Raw genomic sequence first — 23,066 nt, forward strand, 5'->3', positions numbered from 1 at the left:
ACAGAACTTCCAACAGAAGCAGTATAGTTAGGGCCAAGTGTTCAGCCTGTCCAGTGCTCCTTTCTGTGTGGCTGCTGTTCCAGTGTTAAAGGGCAGACTGAGCTATACAGTTCAGCAAGGCAATATTAGTTGTTCCACAAACCAGAGGCCTCGGTCACATTACCCCTGTCTCTCCACCAGGTCTTCAAAAAAGGATGTGCATCTATCGTCTGGAATTTGGCTGGGTCTCAAAGACTGCTAAATGTCCCAGCCATTATGAGTTGAAAGGAATTCTTGAGGGGCCTTTTGTCTTAGCAGAACCTCTGTCTTCTGCTAGCAAGCCTGAGTATCAAATGCAAATGGCCTTTGTATAGCTCCCTTTGAAGTTGGGCTGTGCAATCCTGAGATTAATGGCTCCTTGGAGATAATGAAGTGTAGTTTTCCCGAAGCTGCAAAGTGGCTTCTTTTGTTCTGGGGTCACAGACAGACATAGGTTTAGCCATTTTAAGGATTGTGTTCAGTCAAAACACATGTTTTATAAAAAGTATAGTGTGAGGTTGTAATCCATCACAGTCCTCCCTGCCTCAGGGAAAAAAAATGAATTCTATTTCATTTTTTTCTTATGAGGTCTTACGAAAGAAAAACAGGAAGTAAAGAAGCATGCATGGAAAGTCAAATATACAGCTAGCAGGGGCAATGGTGATTCCTTGCCACTTTTTTGGGTTAGTACGTTAGCAAGGACAGTGTCCTTTCCTGAGTTCAAATGTCCTGAGAAGATTCAATATCTGTCTTCAGGAGGAAGTCTATTCGGGGTTATAGTTCTGACTTTTCCTCTGTCAGGGATCAGGCATAAGCAAAGTCATTGATTTTCAGAACTCTGTGCCTGTCCAAATCTTGATTGTGTATCTTTTAAAGAGTCTGGGGATTTTACATGGTGGTTAACACTCAGGGGATGAGTAATGGTCAAGCTGCTCGGGGCTATCTGTAAGGGAATGCTGGGCATCTCACTCTTTTGAGTGCCAGATCTTTTGATCATAGGGCTGAGTGGCCCCTCCCTGTCCACCTCTTTCAAGGAGTTCGGTTTAGTATTCAGTTTGGGCATGAGCACAACTGGGGGTGGTCTTACTGTTGCAAGGCACTAGGTGGGAAATCTTCTCTGGAACCAGGGCCAGCATTTTGGGGCCCAAGTGATAGGAAGACTGCCTTCTGGAAGGGGTCTCTTCTATGTTCATACCGGGTAGGGCTACAGTGCTGCAGCCTGATGGGTTATTATAGGTTATTTTAAACGCAGTGGGCAGCCCTGTCAAGTTGCCTTGCAGTTTTGCATTAAGGTGGGTGTGTATGGGATCATACCTGGTTGGAAGCTTTCTGCTGGTCAGTTGGATATTAGAAGTTTCGAAGTGGGCTTTACCTGTGTCTCCCTGCAATCCATTGTTATTGTTCCAGGTTTTCTCTTTTGCTTTGGGAATGAGTCTTCCTCTAGGCTATTCCATATCCTTTGGAACACTACTGCCCTCTGGTAGATGGTCATCTCTCTCTGTGCCTCCTTGTTGCTTCTCAGCTAAGTGAGGCATCATCCTCATGCTTTCTGGTTCTATTTGGGAACTGTCCTGGTCCCCATTTAAGTTTGCCATGAAGCTATCAGCCAAGGCAACCACTGACTTCTTAGCCTGTGCCACTGGCTTGGGGGTGGCTACTGTCCTAACTTGTTCCATGTCCCCTGCAACACTACCCTTTGGGCATCTTTTGGGGGACTACTCATGTGGAGCCCTATTAGACCAACAGCTTCCCCTCACAATTTTCAGCACTCAACTCTGGAATGGCCTATTTTATTACATGGGAACACATTGATTTCCAAGTGTTCTCCTGTTGGGCTGCAGTAGGACTCCTCATACACTTCTTGGCATTTTCTCTTCTAGGTGAGGGCCTCTCCTATCTAGGTCACTCTGCTTATCTTCCCAATGGTCATGGGAATGGTTTGGTCTGTCTGAGTTTCTAGGCCTATGGGTGAGATTGTAGCTGTCTGCTGTGACTGCTGCATCCTGGGCTGTGAAGATTCTCTACTCTTCCAAGTAGTTCCTGACTCCTCTCAATTAAGTCCAGGTGGGAAGGGTTGAGGATGGCATTCTCTCCCAAGGCTAATTGAGGTTCTTAATGACCACTTAAGTGCCTCAGCCCACTGGCGGTGGTGGGTGGGGGCCACGCCATGTACACAAGTTGCCAGGTAAACTCTAGCCGGCCTGCCTACAGCCTGGAAGTGGATGTCCCTCCTTCTCAGGCATCCTGTGCTCAACAGTGGGAATCCACTGGAAGAGATCTGCAGGAAGACACCCCCTGTCCTTTACAATGACTCCCTTCCTCCCTGCCCTCGCCGGGGCCTCTCTTACCTGCCAAAGCGATCTTGCCCCAATCACTTTTGTCCAGGGGCTCCATGACGATCCTTCTCCTCAGGCAGACTGCATTACCGGCAGTGGCCACCGCTGCAGTTGGTGCTACCAGTGCAGGAGAGTTGCCAGCCTCTGATTGTCCCCGCCGGAGCCGGGAACCCTGCCAGCAGCCAATGGGACTCCTGGAAATGGTTGTGGCAGGGTTTCCACTGGCTCTCTGGCCAGTGGACGAGCTCACTGTCATGGCCATTGAATTCCGCCTATTACTTGGTCAATGCAGATTTTGTGATCAGAGGTGAAGGATGGGTGCTCACCCCTGTTCTCGAAGATAGCTTTGCTGGGGGATTCAATGATATCTATGGTGAGAACTTTAATTCGCTCGACATGCAATTGATTGCAGTGTTGTTTAAAGGGATTCCCAGCATGGTGCTGCAGTGATGTCATCAAGCTGTACAAGTAACCAATCACATTAAAGAATTCTCACAGACAGGCAACCCAGAAATGAAAAGCATTGATAATCAAATCAGTATTTAAATTTTTTACAGTGAACAAATAAAGATTCTGACATACACATAAGATTGAGGTAGAAGCTGAAATACCATGAACAAACTGAATTTTTTTAAGTATTAGGAAAATCTAGTTTTTAAAAATCTAGTATTTAATTACAGTGAAGACAGACATTTAGCAACATGCCACAATGTGTTTTTATTTTTTTGGGTTAGTTCTGTTGTTCAGTAACAGTTATTATTCAGGTCACCATTAAAAACCAGTTACACCTCATCGAACAAGGTTTAACTTTTTATGGGGTTTTTAACAGCACATTGAGTGTGGAAAAGGACAGGCTCTGGCCAAATCAACTGATTTTGCTAATTGCTGGAAGGGTGGGGAGTGGTGGTGTTGTCCACAGTGTAACCTATGGTGAAGCACTGTATGGCAAACCGCAACTTCAGGATTTCTGCATTAATCTGACAGTTTGCCAGCAAAACTTCCACAAACTCTGGGCCCTGATTGCTATTTGTGAAACCTGTGTACAAATTGGCTGCCCCACATCCCACAGTTCAACAATGCCTGCACTTCAAAGGCACTTCAATGGCAGTACGGTACTTTGGAATTGCCCCAGGAGGTGAACAGGCTATACAAATGCTATTCTTTCCCAAAAGGCTAATTTGTTTTGAATATCTTTCCTGCGGTTCTGTTATAAACGAATGAGTAAGGTGTAAAGCAATTGTGGCATTAGTCAAATTAGTAAATCTGATCTTCCTTGTTCGGACGAGACATCTCCATGGTCACTGAGGTAACCTCCCTTGACAAATTCCAGTTGTCCTTCAAGACGCCCACTGTCTGCTACTCAACTTCAAACACCCTTTTTTTGTCACACTTTCCGCTTTGAGATTGTGAAGGGATCGTACAGGAAGTTCAGTCAGACTCCTGCCTCAAGCATCTCATAGCAAAAGTGCAACAGCCACTTCACAAACTGGCCGGATCTTTCACCAGCCTCATGCTCTAACTGATTCGCTTAGCAACCCTGGAGAAGGTAAAACAGGCAGCAGCGACTTCAATGACTCATTTCAGTCAAGTCTTTAGTGGCCAAGATTGCGAAATAACAACAACAATATACCTGTTGAGCAGAGGATGATAAATGTGAAGGGTGCACCATCTTAAACGATTGAAATAGCCAACGAATCAGACATTTTTAGTGTTTGAAGCTGACCAAGTACTTTTCCCTGGCACTGACAAGCTCAAGTCACTGATTAAGCAGCATTCAAGAGGGCTCAGGTTTGGAGTCCAGCTCCTGGACTCTGTCACTGGACGTGGAGAGTTCGAACCGAACTGATGGACGGAGCTGGGGGCTGAACGCTTCTGAAAGATTTAGCATGCCGAACAGCTCCTTGGAGATTGCTGCCGGGCAGCTTCTGGACAACGCCACCATCTTGCCCTCTGTCTATGGCATTCTGTGCATCGGTATTGGAGTGAACAGCCTGGTCATTTACACGCTGATGATGTGCAAAACCAAAGGGGTGTCGGACATCTACGTGCTGAGCCTGGCCATCGCCGACTTGCTGTTTCTATTGGGAATGCCTTTCACCATCCATCAACTGGTTGGGGACAGGCACTGGGTCTTCGGACAGTTCATGTGCAAGGCAGTAACGGTCCTGGATGTCACCAACCAGCTCACTACAGTGGGCATCATTACCGTCCTGTGTGTGGACAGGTAAGAAAACTGGGGGAGATTCAAGTTACAGATCAGACCAATAAAAATCCTCCGTTGGTTCCACATTGTGACCACCACCCCCCTCAAATACACAAATCTTCAAGGTTTATGAATGAATGTTTGGTAAAGTTTTATGGGAGAGTTTAATGGGCCAGCACTATTTTTGTTCCTAGTAACCATCTGGAAAGTATAAATGTGGTAATTGAAGATTAATATTCTCTCTTCCAACAACCCTAGAACATTTATATTCATATTTTTTGTTGATAGGGTTAGAGTATTTATCTAAACCCTCTCGGCGATATAACTATTCTCTGGAGCTTGTTTGGGATGAAGGTGACTAAGACTCAGTGTGGGGGTGGGGTGGAAAGGAGATTGCTTATTCGGTCTCTGAATCTTTATAATACAGTAAAGCTCCATGGGGAACAAATTATGTGGAGATATTCAGCAGTTTAACGGGGCTGTAGTGTAGAGGACGAAACAAGAAGGGTAGCTCTGTTGATCAAACTGGGATTCCCAAGCAGTTTCTTTACTAGGGAATCTCATGGTGGTGGCTGGGGGGAGTGGGGTAAGAGGGCGAGTGAAGGCCTTCAGATTTCTTCGTTTTTGACTCGGCTGAGTAATTATGGTTGCTGTATATTAATGAGAACTTTTTGCAGTGATTAGTGATTTCTCTGCACGGTTGTGTTTTCATTGCTGATACTTCCGGAATTTAGGAAAGGGATCTTTGGGAGTGTGCTAATATTTGCCGGGGAACTCCAGGAACGCATCAATAGAATTGCAGAATTGTCACAGCACAGGAGCAGGCCATTCGGCCCGTCGTGTCTGCACAGGCTCTCCGAATGAGCAATTCCCTTAGTGTCATTCTCCTGGCTTCTCCCTCTAACCCTGTACATTTTTTCTTTCCAGATAACAGTCTAATTCTGAAGAACTGGACGCAATACTCCAGCTGAGGCCGAACTACTATCTTATACAAATTCAATATAACCACCTTGCTCTTATACTCTATGCCCCTATTAATTAAGCCTATGATACTGTATGCTTTATTGACTATGATCTCAACCATTGAACTTCATCTGCCACCTGTCCGCCCATTCCACCAATTTGTCCATGCCCTTTTGAAGGTCTACACTATCCTCCTCACAGTTCATAATGATTCCATGTTTTGTGTGATCCGCAAACTTTGAAATTGTGCCATATACATCAAGGTCTAAGTTGGTGGAATGGGCAGACAAGTGGCAGATGAAGTTCAATATGGAGAAATGTGAAATGATTCATTTTGGTAGGAAGAACATGAAGGGACAATATAAAATAAAGCATACAATTCTAAAGGGAATGCAGGAGCAGAGGGACCTGGGTGTATATGTGAATAAGTCATTGAAGGTGGCAGAATAGATTGAGAATGTGGTTAACAAAGCATACCATATCCTAAACTTTATTAATAGGGACATAGAATACAAGAGCAAGAAGGTTATGTTGAACTTGTGTAAGACACTAATTCGACCTCAGCTGGAGTATTGTGTCCAGTCCTGCGGGCCATACTTTAGGAGGGATGTGAAGACATTGGAGAGAGTGCAGAAAAGATTCACAAGAATGGTTCCAGGGATGAGAAACTTCATTTACAAAGATAGATTGGAGAGGTTACAACTATATTTCTTAGAGAAGAGAGGCTGAAAGAAGATTTGATAGAGGTATTCAAAATCATGGGAGGTCTGGACAGAGTAGGTAAGGAGAAACTGTTCCCACTTGTGAAAGGGTCAAGAACAAGAGGGCACAGATTTAAAGTAAATGGCAAAAGAAGCAAAAGCGACATGAGAAAAAATATTTTCACACAGTGAGAGGTTCAGGTCTGGAAAGCACTACCTGGGAGTGTGGTGGAGGCAGGTTCAATTAAAGTATTCAAAAGGGAATTAGACTATTATCTGAAAAAGGAAGAATGTGCAGGGTTACAGGGAGAAGGCAGGGGAATGGAACTAAGGGAATTGCTCATTCGGAGAGCTGGTGCAGACATGATGGGCTGAATGACCTCTTTCTGCACAGTAACAATTCTGTGAATCTATGATTAGATCCATTCTTACCCCAATGAAGTTGGCTTTCCCCCAGTTAATTATTCTTATTCTAGATTGCTCTTTGTCCTGTTCGATAGCCAACCTAAACCTTTTGATACAATGATCACTGTTCCCTAGATATTCTCCTATTGATATTTGATCCAATTAGCCCACCTCATCCTCACGAACCAGGTCTGACAGTATCTCCCCTCTTGTTGGACTAGACACATACTGCTGCAGAAAATTCTCCTGAACACACTCTAGGTACTCTTGCTCCACTCTGCCCTTTACACTACTACTATCCCAGTCTATGTTTGCATCATCCCTCTGAAAATTCCTTTAATTTTTGCACCTCTCAGTAATTTTCTTGCAAATTTGTTCCTCTATATCCTTTCCACTTTTTGGTGGCCAATGGACTTTTCTGAGCAATGTAGTTGCACCTTTTTTGTTCCTTAGCTCTCGCCAAATAGATTCTGTCCATCACCTCTCTGAGATATTCTGTCTCTCCAGAACTGCAGTGCCCTCCTTAACCAATACCTCCACTTCTCCCCCATTTCTTTCTTTGCTATCTTTCCTGTGGATCTTGGATTCAGGAGTATTTAACACAAAGTCCTGCCCTTCTTTGAGCCAATTCTCTTTAAAGCCACAACATCATGTGCAGAATACTGCCGTCAGTGTGCGAGGACCGGCCTGATACGTCTGCCATAACACAGGCGACTAGCTAGGGGAAAGGAGAGGAATTTGCTAAGCATGTATTAATTATCTTCCATAGAGCTCCATCTCTATATGCTATAAAATGACACATGATGACGTCAAGTGTGCGTCCCTCATCAAGCATCATTTTGATATTTTGTTATGTTGGTTCCGCGCCAGAGGCGGCTGCATGCATACCGAACTGTCAACAGCCTATTAAAGCCATTAAAAAAGCCATTAACCTTGTTCAGAACGTTGCCTACCCAACATTAAAGTTAGTGGGCAGGCGAAGAGCGGGGTGAGGTTCCCTGAAGGTTTTATAAAATAATTAAATAAATTTTGCGAACTTCACAAACATGTCCCAGCTCATGTGACACTGTCACATGAGGGGTCATGTTTAAATAGTTTTTTACTTTATTTATTAAAATGTTTTATTATCTACTTAACCTTCCTGAGACATGGAGCTGCCTCAGGGAGATTGCTGTGCTCTTTCACACGCATGCATCAAAGAGCACAGGCCCTGACTTTCCCTCCTTCCCCACCCACACAAGTAGTGCTGAGCACCACCAGCCGTGTGCTACGTGTAAAATAGCGGTGCGCAGCCAATTGCAGGCGGTGATCGGCTCCACGTCTGCCCCTGCCCGCTCCTGCCATAGGAAAAATTCTCGTCCATATTTCCACATGGCGATCTTCACCTGTAACTCACCAATCTTATTTACCACACTCATTCACAAACATGCACATTAATCCCAATTTAGACTTTATTACTTTCTTCCTAACTCTGATCCCACTCTAATAACTTACTACTCCCTATTTTAGTGCTTCCTATCTGTCCCAGTATTCTGTGAACCTTGATATCACTCTCTGATGTTATTTCCTGGTTGTCACACCCCTGCCAACCTATTTTAAACCCTTCCCAATAGCACTAGTGAAACACCCCACAAGGCACCCAGTGGCAAATACGGGTTCCATCTCAGGCAGAGCTAGTCTCAATATTCCAAGAATCTAAAGCCCTCCCACCTGCACCATCTTTCCAGCCACACTTTCATCTGTTTTATCCTCCTATTTCTATACTCACTTGCATGCGGTACTGGGAATAATATGGAGATTACTGCTTTTGGGGTCCTTCTTGCTAATTTCCTACCTTGCTCCCCAAATACTGACTGCAGGATCACATCCCTCTTTCTGCCAATGCCATTCATATCAATGTGTACTATGATTGCTGGCTGTTCACCACCCACTCAGGGATTTTTAGGGGATGTCCTAAACAGAGAGAGAGAGAGAGAGAGAGAGAGAGTGAAGAGAGATAAATATATCACTGAATTCAGAGGCCATTCAAAATGTTCAGCATTTTACCAGAGGTGCCAACAGGTCCTTTTAATTTCCAATACCCCCTTGAAATCCAAAGATAATACGTTCTCCTTCTAGATCATAAATCTATGACACAGAAGGAGGCCAATTGGCCCATCCTGCCCCTGCTAGCTGAAGAAGAGCTATCCAACCTTATCCTACTTTCCAGCTCTTGGTCTGTGGCCCTGCAGGTTAGAGCACTTCTATTGCATATCCATGTTCTTTTTACATATTTTTACAGTCTCTATAACTCTTTAGGACTGTACTCTGGGTGAAAAAGTTTCTCCTCATTTCCCCTCTTATCTATCTGTCCAATACTTTAAATTTATACTCCCCTGGTTATTGACCCCCTCTGTATAAGAAATTGGTCCTTTCTATCCACTCAATTTAGACCCCTCACAGTTTTATACACCTCAGTTAAATTTACCCAGCTTCGTTTGTTCCAAACAAAACAAATACAGTCTATCCAATCTTCCTGTGTAGCCAAAGCTTTCTAGTCCTGGCAATATCCTCTGTACCCTACCAAGGGCCGAATAATAAAATATTTCTCTCACTCTCTCTCGAACATAAAATAAGGTATGTCATTCTGCAGTAACCCCTGATGCCTATTATTACTCCAGTTTAGGTTATATGTTCCAATAGTGTATCAGATGAAGCCATATGATTCAATCACTGAAGTCTCTCATCTATTGCTATCTGCCATAACACAGGCGACTAGCTAGGGGAAAGGAGAGGAATTTGCTAAGCATGTATTAATTGTCTTCCATAGAGCTCCATCTCTATATGCTATATATAGTAACAGAAACTCAAGTGTGTTCAGAAAGATGATACATTGTAGAACGGAAATAATCTTGATGTGCTGCTTGAGTTCTATTGCCACAGTCAATTTTTTAATATAATTTTGTCAGCACTTACACAACATTTCAATTAAATTAAATTAAATTCCTTAAATTAAATTATCTGAACCTGTAAAATATCTGCAGCAAGACCCATAGAAATATCCAACACTGTCAGTCACACAGTGTCAGGCAGCTGAAGGAATGGGAACTGTTTGAATAAGGTGAAAAGGTAAGGATTCTTTATGCTAAGGGGAATTCAGCAAAAAATGAGAAAGTAAAGAGCTGAGAGATCTGCCCAGAAGGAATTGATCAAGAAGAGTGAGGAATATCAAGTTGAGAGACAGTGTGAAGCAAACAAATGAATAATACACTAGGTCAGACTTTGCTTACATAACCTTAGTTGCTGCACTCTTACTTTGTCATAATAACTCCTTTGTCATTCACTGTAATCTTTTACAATCCTTTTGCCTGTCTGACATTGTGAGACCAGCAGTGTGCCTGGCACACAGCTTAATGGACACAGGTTGCAATAGTGCAACCTTTGCAGCTGATATGCTTGTCTCATCTTGCCACATGGCACAATTTCAGTCAGCCTGGAGCATCTTGAGTTGCCAAATAGATTGCCATTTCAACATGTTAATTTGTTGTTAGTAGAAGACAAATAATCAAAAACAAGCAGTACTGCACTTCTGTTTTCAGTATGTGACCAGGTGGGATTTTTGTTAACTAGGATCACTCATCAGTCTTTACTCAATACAAGCTGCCTCTGACAGTGTTTGAAATATTACATTCAAGCTGTTGAAAGTGCTCTCAGGCAGTGCATATAAACATTAAAGCTTTTATAAGATGATTTTAAAACCTACCACTGACTTTTCCCCAGTATGTCGTGGATTGAATACTCTGGAGTGAAAGGCTGCTTCAAATCCAGATCTAATAATGACTAGAATGTAAGAACTGGCACTGCAAAGTTCAGAATGTAATGTAAGAGCAAGATACTGAGAATGCTGGAAACCTGAAACAAAAACAAAAATAGCTGGAAAAACTCAGCAGGTCTGACAGCATCTGCGGAGAGGAATACAGTTAACGTTTCAAGTCTGTAAGAATCAGAACTGATGAAGAGTCATATGGACTCGAAATGTTAACTGTATTCCTCTCCACAGATGCTGTCAGATCTGCTGAGTTTTTCCAGCTATTTTTGTTTTTGTTTCAGAATGTAATGTATTCTTTACCATTTCAATCTCTTCTCTTTCTTCCAGTTGCCATCCCTCTCCCTGATCCTTTACTTTTCCATCTTCGACCTTCTGACCCCCGTTGGCTCAATATCTCCCCTCAATATTTTTCCTCTTCTCTTTTCGTCTTCTTTCTCACTGTGTTCCAAATCCCTATCCTGATTCCCTATTGCCTCTTTCTGCCTAGTCAGTTTCCCATTCTGTTCTTTTAGTCAGTGCATCTTTGTTCTTTCTCTAATACATAGTGCAGGCAAGGCCTGTGAAGATTATTCTGGGATGGGACTTGTGCCCTTCCCGACCAGTGCATAGGCATCCTGCTGTACTGCATTTTTGTTAGCAGAGACGTGATTCAGGTATTTCCGTGACCTGGGAGTGCACTCTCCATAATATTCCTTTCTCTTTTTTTAACAGTGTTTGAAGGAGAGACAAAGTGGTGAGGAGAGAAGAAGGTTTGAAGTGTTTCCAATGACTCGGTTAATAAACATACTGCCTGTGTGTGTGGTGCTGAGCCAGAGATAAGGAAGCATGTAGCAAGAAGCTAGATAGGGCTACAAGAGGTAGAGGATGATATATGCTTAGGGACACAGGCACAAAGCTGGGATATAGTAAGTCCTCTCTTAAACATTGTCAGAGAGAAAACAAAAACATTAAAACATTATACCCTGCAAGTTGAAATACTTTACATTGTTAAATTCCAGTATTGGTAAATGAAATGACTTATAAAATAAAATAAATGTAAAAATATAGAAGAAATATGGTAACTTTCTACTTACCTCTCACTCACTGCCAATCCCGCTCACCACTGACCCTACTTCCCAAACCTCCTGCTTGCACACATAACACTGCCTGACCCTCCCTCTCACGGCTGACCCTCAGTGGCTCGTAGCTTCTTCTGCTCCTTGACCCACTTGGAGAGGTTTGATTTAATTAAGGAGAGTCAGCACAGATCTGTAAAAGATAATGCTTCATTAATCCAACTGATTTTTTTGATGAGGTAACAGAGAGGGTGGGTAATGGGAATGCAGTGGATGTTGTCTATATGGATGTTAAGAAAGCATTTGACAAAGCACCGCGTAAAAAGCTGCTTACCAAAATTGAGGCTGATGGAATAGAAAAGTCAGTGTCAGCTTCGATAAATAATTGGCTTAAGGACAGAAAACAGGGAGTTGGGGTAAATGGTTATTTTTCAAACTGGAGGATGGTGAACGGTGATGTTCCCCATGGGTCAGTGCCAGGACCACTGCTTTTTATAGAAATGACTTTGATGAGTGTAATACAAAACAGTGCTGAAAAGAGAGACATGTCTAATCTTTTCACCTTCCACTCATCAGGACACTCGCAGGAATACCATTATAAGGGGGAAAATAATAGTTTATACTGTATGTGAAGGGAGTGCTGATTGGCAGGCAGCTGCTTTAAATTTCTTGTTCGACTGTTAACTATCAGTCACCATCAATGGTGCATTCACCATAGCAGCGCCTCTTGCTAACTAATCAGCACTGTCTTCACATTCGTTGTTGTTTTCCCCTTATATTGGTATTCTTGCAGAGTGTCCTGAAGAGTGTAAGACAAAAAGATTAGACGTGTCTCTTTTTTCAGCGAGTGACTGTTTGGAATACAAAGTAAAATTTCAAAATTCCTCAATGATTCTAAACTTGGAGGTGCGGCCAATAGTGAAGATGAGACTAATTGACTGCAGCAGGACATAGGCCAGGATTTTCCAGCCCCTCCGTGTTGGGACCTGCAGTGGGGGATGTGGCGGGCCGGCCAACAGTCCATTGACTTTTGGCAGGACCTGAAGATCCTGATGGCGGGCGGAGCTGGAACATCCCGGCCATAGATAGACTAGCAGAATGGGCAGACAAGTGGCAAATGAAACTTAATATGGAGAAGTCAGGGGTGATGCATTTTGGCAGAAAGAATATGGAGAGGCAATAGGTTAAATGGCACAGTTCTAAAAAACAGGGACGGGGGACCTGGGGGTTCATGTACAGAGATTTTCGAATGAGGTAGCACATATTGAGAAAGCATTTAAGCAAAGCATATGGGAACTTGACCTTAGAAATAGAGGTATTGAGTAAAAAGCAGGAAAGTTATGATGAACCTGCATAAAGATTTGAGCCAGAATTTTATGTTGATTGAGCGGGCGCACACCCGACCCAAAATTATGTGAAATTGGTTGAGAAAGTGTTGGGCAAGTGTCCCGATGTCTTCGTGCTTGTGCGCAACATTATGGTCGGTTGGCACGTGCGTGAGTAGGAAGTGCGTCCCAGATAATTAAATGGGCAATTAAGCCCATTAACAAGCCAATTGAACCGACTTTTACATTGCCCGTGGGATTTAGCACTCATTGCATGGGTAACATGGGCAGGCTACCCATCCGTTTTTTCACATTTGTCATCCGAGGGCAGGATAAAAAGAGACTGGATCCATTGGCAGTGTGAGTTGTTAGGACTACAGGTGAGAGTTAGCAGCTGCTTTATTGCTAAGATTTCAGACCTTTCCCTGTTATTTCTGCTGAAGTATTTGCTTTGTTAGCTTTGTTTAGAGGACTCTTTTGTTTTTCCAACTTTCTTGGATGATTTCTGCCGCATGCACCCTTCAAAGCACGAGACAGCGCCAGCTGCATTTCAGCAAATGGGGATTGTTTACACTGCTGGTGGGTCCTCCTCCTCTGTGGAAGAGAGGGGCAGAAGGGAGAGGAGGTCAGCTGTCCACAGGTAGCCTCCCAGAGAGTGACATATGAGAGGAGAGGTGCAGGCACGGGGGGTTCAGGGCCAGCAGGGAGTCCAAGGCGGAAGGGACCACAGAAGATGCCACTATCCTGCTGCCAGAGTGTACAGGCAGCGATCCAGCTACCGCAACATATCAAGGTCCAGTGCCACAGGTGGTTCCACCTCTCTAGGGACGCTGTGACATCAATATGCCAGATTATTGGGCCAGAGATCACCTCCAATTGTATGGGTGGGCACCCAATGCCAGTGGCTCTGAAGGTCACAGTAGCCCTCAATTTTTTCATTTCCGATCTTTCCAGGGGTCAGTGGGGATCTGTCTGAAGCATCTCAATCAGCTGTCCACAGTTGCATTGGGTCATCACTAATGCTCTGTTCAGAAGGGTCCTCACTTTCATTCATTTCTGAATGGGCTAAGCCAGCCAGCCTGAGTGAGCTAGAGGCTTTGCAGCAATTGCTGGGTTTCCCCTGCATCCAGGATGCCATAGAGAGCACACATGTGGCCATCAAGGTGCCAGCAGGTCAGCCGGGTGCCTTTGATAACAGAAAGGGCTTCCGCTGCATGAACGTGAAGATAGTATGCGATCACAAGACACAGATTCTGTAAGTCTGCACAAAGTACCCTGGCAGCTTCCATTCAGCATACATCCTGTGACACTCCCAGGTGCCATGGCTGACTATCAGCTAGATGGATGGCTGCTGAGTGACAAAGGATATCCCTTGAAAAGGTGGCACATGACACCATTCCGGCACCCAAGGACAAAGGTGGAAGAGAGGTACAATAGGAGTCATGCCTCCACAAGGGCGGTGGTTGAGATGACCATTAGGCTGCTGAATATGAGGTTCTGCTGCCTGGACTGATCAGGGGATTCCCTGCAATATCCTCCAGTGCATGTGTCATTTACCATCGTTGCATGCTAAGCTGTGCACAATCTGACACTGGCAAGGGGGGACCCACTGGAGGATGGGGATACCGAGGCAGCTCCACAGGCCACAGAGAATGACTCTACTGATGGAACTGATGAGGACCCTGAGGAGGCACAGGGTGAGGATGTGGAAGTAGATATGAGAAACCTCCAAGAACGCAGAGACACCAGGGAGGTCTTGATTCTATACACCTTCAGCAAGGCTGCCAAGGCATAGCTTCGCTCTCATGGAAAGAGTGACACTTCCTCATCACACATTTCTGAGGAGGCAATCCCATGACCCCAATGTCACCTACCACCTCTGTAATAATGTTTGCTGCCCCTGTTGCCCATCATAAGGCACTGATGAGGCCTGCACCTCTGGGAAACATGAAGGCCATTGAAACAAAATCTAGATTTATATCCTTTCCAGTAACAATACCTAGGCTTGGGCTGACAAGTGGCAAATAACATTAGTGCCACACAAGTACCAGGCATTGACCATCTCCAACAAGACAGAGTCTAACCTTCGCCCCTTGGCATTCAATGGCAATACTATCACTGAATTCTGCACTATCTACACCCTGGGGGTTACCATTGGCCTGAAACTGAACTGGACTAGCCATATATATAATGCGGCTACAAGAACAGGTCAGAGGCTAGGAATCCTATGGTTAGTAACTCACTTCCTGACTCCCAAAGCCTCTCCACCATCTAGAAGGCACAGGTCAGGAGTGTGATGGAATACGCTCCAATTGCCTGAATGAGTACAGCTCCCACAACACTCAAGAAACTTGACACTGTCCAGGACAAAGCAGCCTGCTTGATTGGCACCACATCCACAAACATTCACTCCCTCTACTACTGATGTACAGTAGCAGCCGTGTGTACCATCTACAAGATGCACTGTAGAAACTCACCAAGGATCCTGAGACAGCACCTTCCAAACCCATGACCATTACCATCTAGAAGAATAGGGGCAGCAGACACATGGGAAGTTCCCCTCCAAGTCACCCACCATTCTGACTTGGAAATATATCACCGTTCCTTCACTGTCACTGGGTCAAAATCCTGGAACTTCTTTCCTAACAGCACTGTGGATGTACCTACATCACATGGACTGCAGCGTTTCAAGAAGGCAGTTCACCACCACCTTCTCAAGGGCAATTAGGAATGGGCAATAAATGCGGGACTAGCCAGCAACGCCCACATCCCATGAATGGATTAAAAAAAGAATGTCACCCGTGAAAACCTCCTCTTGTGCTCACGATGCCTTAAACTTACACTTGTCAGTGCTTCTCAGTGCCCCCCTCCCTGGCAGTGGCATTACAGGCAGATTGCTGACTCTGCTGTCATGTCAGACCTGATGACCTTGGCAGTCATCCTTTGCCAGCGGGGTCTGAGCAGTGACATTGCTGGGCACTCCTCAATTATTGCGGCCTCAACAGATGCCAGTCACTGGCAGAGGGGTGGAGGAGCTGCCGCCCTCATCCAGAGTGCCCGGAGAGGAGCCCACAGAGGAGACAGCCAGCTCATCCACCAGTGTGAGGCATGTCTGGACTTCCTTGCTCACCATTGATGAATGGGCACCTAGCAGAGTGACTAGGTGCTGATCCATCTCTCACACTGGCAGGTAGCTATTGCTTGTGTGGGTTTGCAGGTCCGAGCACAGTCCCCAGAAATCCCTGATTCTGTTCCTGGAGCTGCCTCTCCATGAGAGTGGCACTCTCTCTTTGGAGGAGGCTGTGCGCTCAGATTTCTGGCTCAACGCAGTGCTTATACTCCACATGGACTCCTCCATGACAGAGACCATGGCACATAGACCCTCAGGGATCTCCGCCAGATCTTCCTGCATATCCTGCAGGACATCATCTGCCTCGGATTCAGCATCACCCTGGTTTCCAGCAGTCCTCTGACAGCTGGGATCCTGGGCATTCTCTACCTCTGTCAGCTCCTCATGCGAGTGTGCCATGGTCTCCCCATAGTGCCCTACCATCTGAGCTGTCGAACTAATGTCCACCGACGTGCTTATAGCTGCACTGGTGCCTGGTAGTGAGAGAGGGCCTGACACTGGTGGATCTGTCTGTAGCTCCTCAGATGGTAAGGAAGGGTCCTTGGGGTACCAGAAGCCTCTGGAGGATGGCTCATCTGAGGGAGGAAGACAATGTGTCAACCCAAGGACCTTCCCTTGACCTGAGGAGGGGGCACAGATATATCCACCAGTGTCAGGCCCTCTCTCACTACCAGACACCAGTGTGGATACAAGCACATCAGTGGGCATTAGTTCATCAGCTCAGATACAAACATATCAAATAGGAGCAGAAGTAGGCCATTCAGCTGCTCAAGACTGCTCCACTAGTCAATAGGATCGTGGCTGCTCTGTTTGTGTTTTAAGTTCTACATTCCCATCTACCTTCGATAGCCTTTGATTCCCTAGCCTAACAAGAATCTATCTGCCTCTGCCTTAAATATATTCAATGACCCTGCTTCCACTGCCTATTGAGGCAGAGAGTTCCAAAGTTGCATAACTCTCTGAGAGAGCTGAAGAAGAGTCATACGGACTCGAAACATTAACTCCGTTTCTCTCTCCACAGGTGCTGCCAGAACTGCTGAGTTTTTCCACCATTTTCTGTTTCTATTCCAGATTTCCAGCATCTGCAGTATTTTGCTTTTATCTTAGAGTTTGGTGGGACATTTGACAGAGGTGTGCAAGATTATGACAGATTTAGATAAGGTAGGCAAAGAAAAGCTGTTCCCATTAGCTGAGTGAACAAGCACTAGGGGAATTGTGAGCAAAAGATGCAGGGAGGATGAAAAGAAGAAGCTTTTTGCTCAGTAAGTGGTAATGACCTGGAACTCGCTACCTAGAAGATGATGAATGAATTCAAAAGGAAATTGGATTGGTGCTTGACCTCTGTTTGGCTGACTGGTTTGCCCCGCAGACAGTATCTGGCCAACCGCCCTTTAACTGGCATGAGACAGGGCCACTGCCCCTTACCAAAAGGGAGTCCCACCTCAGAGAGCTGCCGGTCATCTAAGGGCCAGTAGCCTTCATGTCCCAGTAGTGCCACGGGGAGTGGTGACGATTGCTGGGACTGCAGTGAGGCTGAGAGGAAGGCATTCAACATTGGAGCTGAGATGGAAGGTGAGTCTGGGGTCTCACCAAAACCAGGTTGGCAGGGCTCAGTGAGGGGTTGAGGGGGAGTGTGGGGAATGGAACAGTAAGGGGGGAATGCAGGGGGGTGTTTCACACATTGTGGTGGTGGAAGGGGGTGTCCCTACGATGGGCAGCATCCCGCCAGCCCGGTACCAAGGTTTATCAGGTTTTATTGTAGTGGGGATGGGTGGTGGCAGGTAGGCGCTGGGAATGGCACCACTGGTATGGCACTCAATTTTACTGCCATCCTCACCTGCCATCTTGCAGTTGTGGAGTTGTGGAGGGGGTGTAAAATTCCAGCTTATGACTAAGTTTGCAATACTCAAAATCGTGCTCGTTAATATTAGGGGCACTAGGCTTTGCTTAAGTACCTGTGGATAATGAGCAGGGGAAAAAAAATCAACAAAAGGTTTCTTCAGAAAGCATGATCTAGTGATGTTGGGTGGAAAGTGCATTTTGTGCATAATAGTTGAGGGCAGGGCCAACCTGATGCAACAATGAACACGCATTTGAAAGAGGAGGTGAGAAAAGTGAGGGAGGACAGAAAATTAAAGCAAGCAACCACTTAATTATAGCAGAAATTGATTTTACAAAGAGAAAGCTAAAGAGCAAAGGAACCAGAGATAAAGAAAGAAAGCCAAACTAACTGATACTGTTAATTGGCAATTGGAGTATTTTGGCCAGTATTATGTGCAGTTTGTATTGTATTGTGAAAAATTTTAAGCACCCCACTTTAGGGAAGAATAAATGGAAGCAATTGAAAAGTTACAGTATAGATGTGTTACTTGGAATGAAAAGTTACATTGCGCCTATTTATCTAGAATTGACAAATGTCCTCAGGATTGTGAAGTGTGATAATAAGGCAAACAATGAAAGACTATTTCTGCAGATTGACAAGCTGGTAATAATTTAAGGCAATCACAAAAAGAGTGGGTACTCACACAAAAATTCATTATAGATTATGGTTGGTTTCTGGATTTCTCTGCCACAAATTGTTGAAGTAGAATTCATACAAGCTTATAAAAGCAAATTTTTTAGTTGCTTAAAAGTGGTTGTTCAGGATATGGGGGGAAAACAGGAGAGTGGGGTTAACCTAGGTGGCCCTTGAGGAGAAAGGCACCTTCATGGATTTGATGGGCTGAATGGCTTATTTTTATGAATATACAGAAAGACAGGAAAAGGATTCTTGGACCATCCAGTCTATCCCATTCAGCTATGTTCCAAATAAGCAATGCAATCATTATCCTGAGCTGTAACACTCATTACTTCTGCCGTAAGGGTTCGTAAGATTGCATAAAGATGTAGAGTCATGGATTCTGTTTTTCTGTCATTTGTCATAGTTTTGTAGGGAATGAAAAGCCCAAATGAAATGAAGGTACAGCAGCAATGCGCTCAAGGTCATAAAAGTTTGTATAGGTCGACCTGAGTTTATTTCTATACTACAAGTGGTTTAGTGTTCATTTCTGTTAGGTGCAGTAAAAGCAACTCCATCGCATATCAGCTGTCACCAGAGGAAAATGAAATTGAAGTAGATCAGAGATTGGATGAAGACATGCCGACAGAATGCAAAGATGTGAGAATTGTATTAACTGCACAGATGGGAACTGAGGAAGTAGCTCGGTGATTGATTAGAGTCATATGGCAAATAAAGCGATCCCTTGTACCAACAAGTTGGACAATTCTACAGCTTTAATTCAGATTAATAGAATAAATGTTACTTAAAGAAAGTTTGGATTGGATAAGCAGAAGTGCTATTTTTCTGGTTTTGAGTTGCACAGACCAGAAAGGTCACAGTTCACATCTACACTGTCCAGCAGGAATGATAATGGAGTAGAACTGAGGCCAGGGATGGAGGTCTCACATTTGTACATCTGATACATTCTTGTATCCTGGTCAATATTTATCCCTTATCTAATATAATAAAACTGATGATCTGATCATTATTACATTGCTGTTTGTAGGATCTTGCTGCGTATAAATAGTGTCATGAAAGCCAATTACCACCACAAATTACTTACATGCATATTGAACTTTTTAAGGAAGACTTGTATGTTTTTTAAGAAATATAAGTAAGGACACTAAGCAAGAGATGGCTGATAATATAAAGTGACCACTTTCTGGAAAATTCCTATGTGGGTTATACTGACAGATCTGTCATGAAAGAACATGGTATGTCAGACCTAAAAAGGTGCCATGGCCTTCTTCAAGCAGAGACACATGAAAGGGAGACAGAAAAGATGCAAAATGACTGAACGTTAATCTCCTGTGGTTGTGGAAAAGACTGCTGCATGTCTCAGCAGTCACCCAAAAATCCTGTTGATTTACATCCCTGTTAATTTACATCTCAGAATGTGTAAAAAGTTCTGAGGTGGATGCAAGATGACTATTTTTCCCTCCTGGAATGAAAGGAAAAAAATTGGTTAAAAAGCTAGCTGCAGAGCAGTACAGTGCATGTTGGTGTACTGTGTGTGTGACAGCAAGAAGAAGACCAGCTTGTCACCTTTGCAGTTCCAGGCAAAGTCTCTCTCTCACTATTGCTAGAGGCAAGGATCAGCAGAAGCCACAATCAAAAAGGAAATAGGACAGCCTCTTCAGCCACCCTGCAGAACCAAATGTCTCCAAAACCAACTGCGAAACTGCCAAAGTCAGCTCTACCAGAATCAGCTAACTTAATGGCCGCAAGGTGCCGCCATCTATGCCTCATGGACATGCCAAAGACTGATTAGTATATATATTTTTCAACTTTTATTTCAACTCTTAACTTTTAATTTCTGATCTGTGTGTATGTGTGTTGCATTTTTATTATTTTTATCTTGGATTTTAGTAACCAATAAACTTACTTTTTCTTTCAAGAAAGACAGGTTAATTAGCTCCTTCAAAAAGTTAAATATCTACGGACTGGGATAAGATATCCATGAGGAGAAGGGATACATTTTAAATGAACATTGTTGCGACTAGCAGAGGGGGTTGAATAAAGAAGGGGAGCCAGCTCATTCCTCCTCAACCGGGAGCATAGCAAAATTGGGGTCCCATTTGGGAAGTTAACAAATTGGGGGACCTTGCCTGGGGACTAGTCGTAACAAACAGCTGCTGGAGGTTTGACATTACAACACTTTCATATGTTCTTAATCGGCTTAAAGCACCTTCAAAAGTCCTGAAGCTATGAAAGGACTATATAAATGAAAAATCTTACTTTCTGGCTTCAACAGATAAATTTCTCCTTGGATTCCACTCAATTCTTTCAATTAAAATATATTGCTAGAGGAAACTACATGGGTCCTAGTTTTACCATCCTTTACGTGGGACATGTGGAATGTTCTTTGCCCAGTTCCTATTCAGGTCCCCTTCCTTATTTCTTTTCCGCTTCACTGATGAGTGTATCAGTGGCATAACCTGCTCTTAATCCGAACTGGAAAATTTCATCAACTTTGCTTCCAATTTCTACCCTTCCCTCACCTGCGATTTTTCCCTTTCTTGATTTCTCTGTCTCCATTTCTGAGGACAGGCTATCGACCAATATTTATTACAAACCCACCGATTCCCAAGACTACCTTGAATACACTGTCATGCTGAGAAAGCATGAAGGAAAAATGTCTAAAAGAAACTTGTGTCTCTTCCACATTCTCTTGTTTAAGTTCTTTTAATCAAATGGATAATTGCTGGGCTTATAAAATGGCCACAGCTGGTCACATGCTGGTAGTTCTGGAAGATTCTAAACTGTTCCAATGGACGTAGGCGAACTGATCATACTACTGGAATATGACATCCCCTTTGCATTGTCTGGACATTCCAGCCAAGCCAACGCAAAAGACTAGTAGACAAGATGTCTGCCCCAACCAGCTCTGGACAAAGGCGGAGCTACCTATGACTCCTCATCACCAATGTTGTGCTAATATTTCCGTAGTTACCTGCTCAAAATACAATGGATTTTAACAGGGGTCCTTAATTAAAATCGTTAGCTGAATGGCTTGACCCAAAACCACCCTGCTGTGTGACCAAGACTTGAGCTGTTTGAACTGCATTAGTTATACAACTTTTGAATTTTGTCTTCAGTTGTGGTTTAACCTCAGAAGAGAAAACTAGACTCCAGGCTAGCAGCCTGACTCTGACCTCCATCTCTCTCAAAGTCTGATCTCCAGAAAGAATCTTATATTTCACCTAGAGTGAACTAATTTCCAGAATATAAGAATGCTTTGCTGCATTTTCAGCTGCCTCAACCGACTTCCTAGGACAAAGACCCAGGAATCCTGCCAGACAAAGCCACCTGAAAGAACCTTCATTAGACATTGACTTACTGGACTATACTCATGTGTATTATTGCCAATCCCTTTGATATTTTTTAGTAACTCGCAATTTGTAACTTCTTTCCACTTCTTTCTCTGCCTTTCTACCTTGTGTGCTCATGAGTGTGAATATGTGTCACGATCAACCCTTGGGCTTTGAATATGTTAATAAATCCTAATTTTGTTTCACCTTAAAGAATTTGCTGTGCGGTTATTTTTAATGTCGGACCTGAAACCGGGGTTTGGGAAATGCAGCACGGCCCATTTCAACAAGGGAAAGGATACTGAGGGAAACAAATTAAATGAGAAATTCAAACTACCACTGTTATGGGTAGAAGAGGGGGAAAGTAATAATAATTCAAGTCATCCTGCCCTCATGTCCGTAACAACACATTCCCCCCCCCACCCCCCTGGCCATCGTGGTCTGTTAACCGTGTCTGTTAACAGACACTCACCCATGTCCGTTCCATTTCCCACACTTCAGCTCTCACCTCTTCTCCTCCCTCCCACAACTAGGGTGAGGATTCCCCATGTCCTCAACTTCCACCTCATGAGCCTCCATATTCAATGGATCATCATTTCCAACATCTCCGGCATGATGTCACTAAGAAACATATCTCTCCCTCCCTTTCCCTTTCTCCATTCCAAAGGGATTGCTCCCTTTACAACAGCCTGCTCCGCTTTTCAATCACACTCCAATTCCCACAGCACCTTTCCGTGCAGGTGCACGAGATGTAACACCTGCCCCTTACCTTCTCCCTTTCCATCATTCAGTAGCCCAACCACTCCTTCCAGCTGAAACAGCAATTTATGTCTACTTCTTTCAATTTAATATTCACTGCTCAGCATACAATCTCCTCTACTTTGGTGAAATCAAAGGCAGATTGAGTGACTACTTGAAGAACACCTCTGTTTAGTTCATAAGTGTAAATCCGAGCTCCTGGTTATCTGTCATTTTAATTCGCCGCTCCTCTCTGACCTCTCTGGTCTTGGCCTCCTACACGGAGCTTCAACATCTTATTTATCGATTCTGCATTTTACAGCCTTCTGTTGAACATTGAGTTCAGCAATTTCAGATCAAAGCGGCTGCTTCCATTTTTTCAGATGGCAGCTGTTGGTAAGGATTCTGTTATTCCCATTCAAATTTCCTCTGGACCCATCCTTTGTTTCTTTATATATTCATTTACCATTCCCTTTTGCCTTGCCTATCCCATCCTTATGTCAATTAAACTGTCCTGCCTTCCACCGTATCACT

General features: G+C 44.1%; 1 protein-coding gene across 1 annotated transcript in view; it reads left to right on the forward strand.

Moving 5' to 3' along the window:
* The first annotated feature begins 4,240 nt into the window (after positions 1 to 4,240).
* Positions 4,241 to 23,066, forward strand: part of LOC121281457 (melanin-concentrating hormone receptor 1-like) — a 76,314-nt gene continuing 57,488 nt past the window's right edge. Inside the window, exon 1 of the mRNA XM_041194403.1 lies at positions 4,241 to 4,578. Within this exon, the coding sequence (XP_041050337.1) occupies positions 4,241 to 4,578 (338 nt within the window). The remainder of the gene's footprint in view (positions 4,579 to 23,066) is intronic.

The sequence above is a fragment of the Carcharodon carcharias genome, chromosome 8, assembly GCF_017639515.1.
Source record: "Carcharodon carcharias isolate sCarCar2 chromosome 8, sCarCar2.pri, whole genome shotgun sequence".
Classification (NCBI taxonomy): Eukaryota; Metazoa; Chordata; class Chondrichthyes; order Lamniformes; family Lamnidae; genus Carcharodon; species Carcharodon carcharias.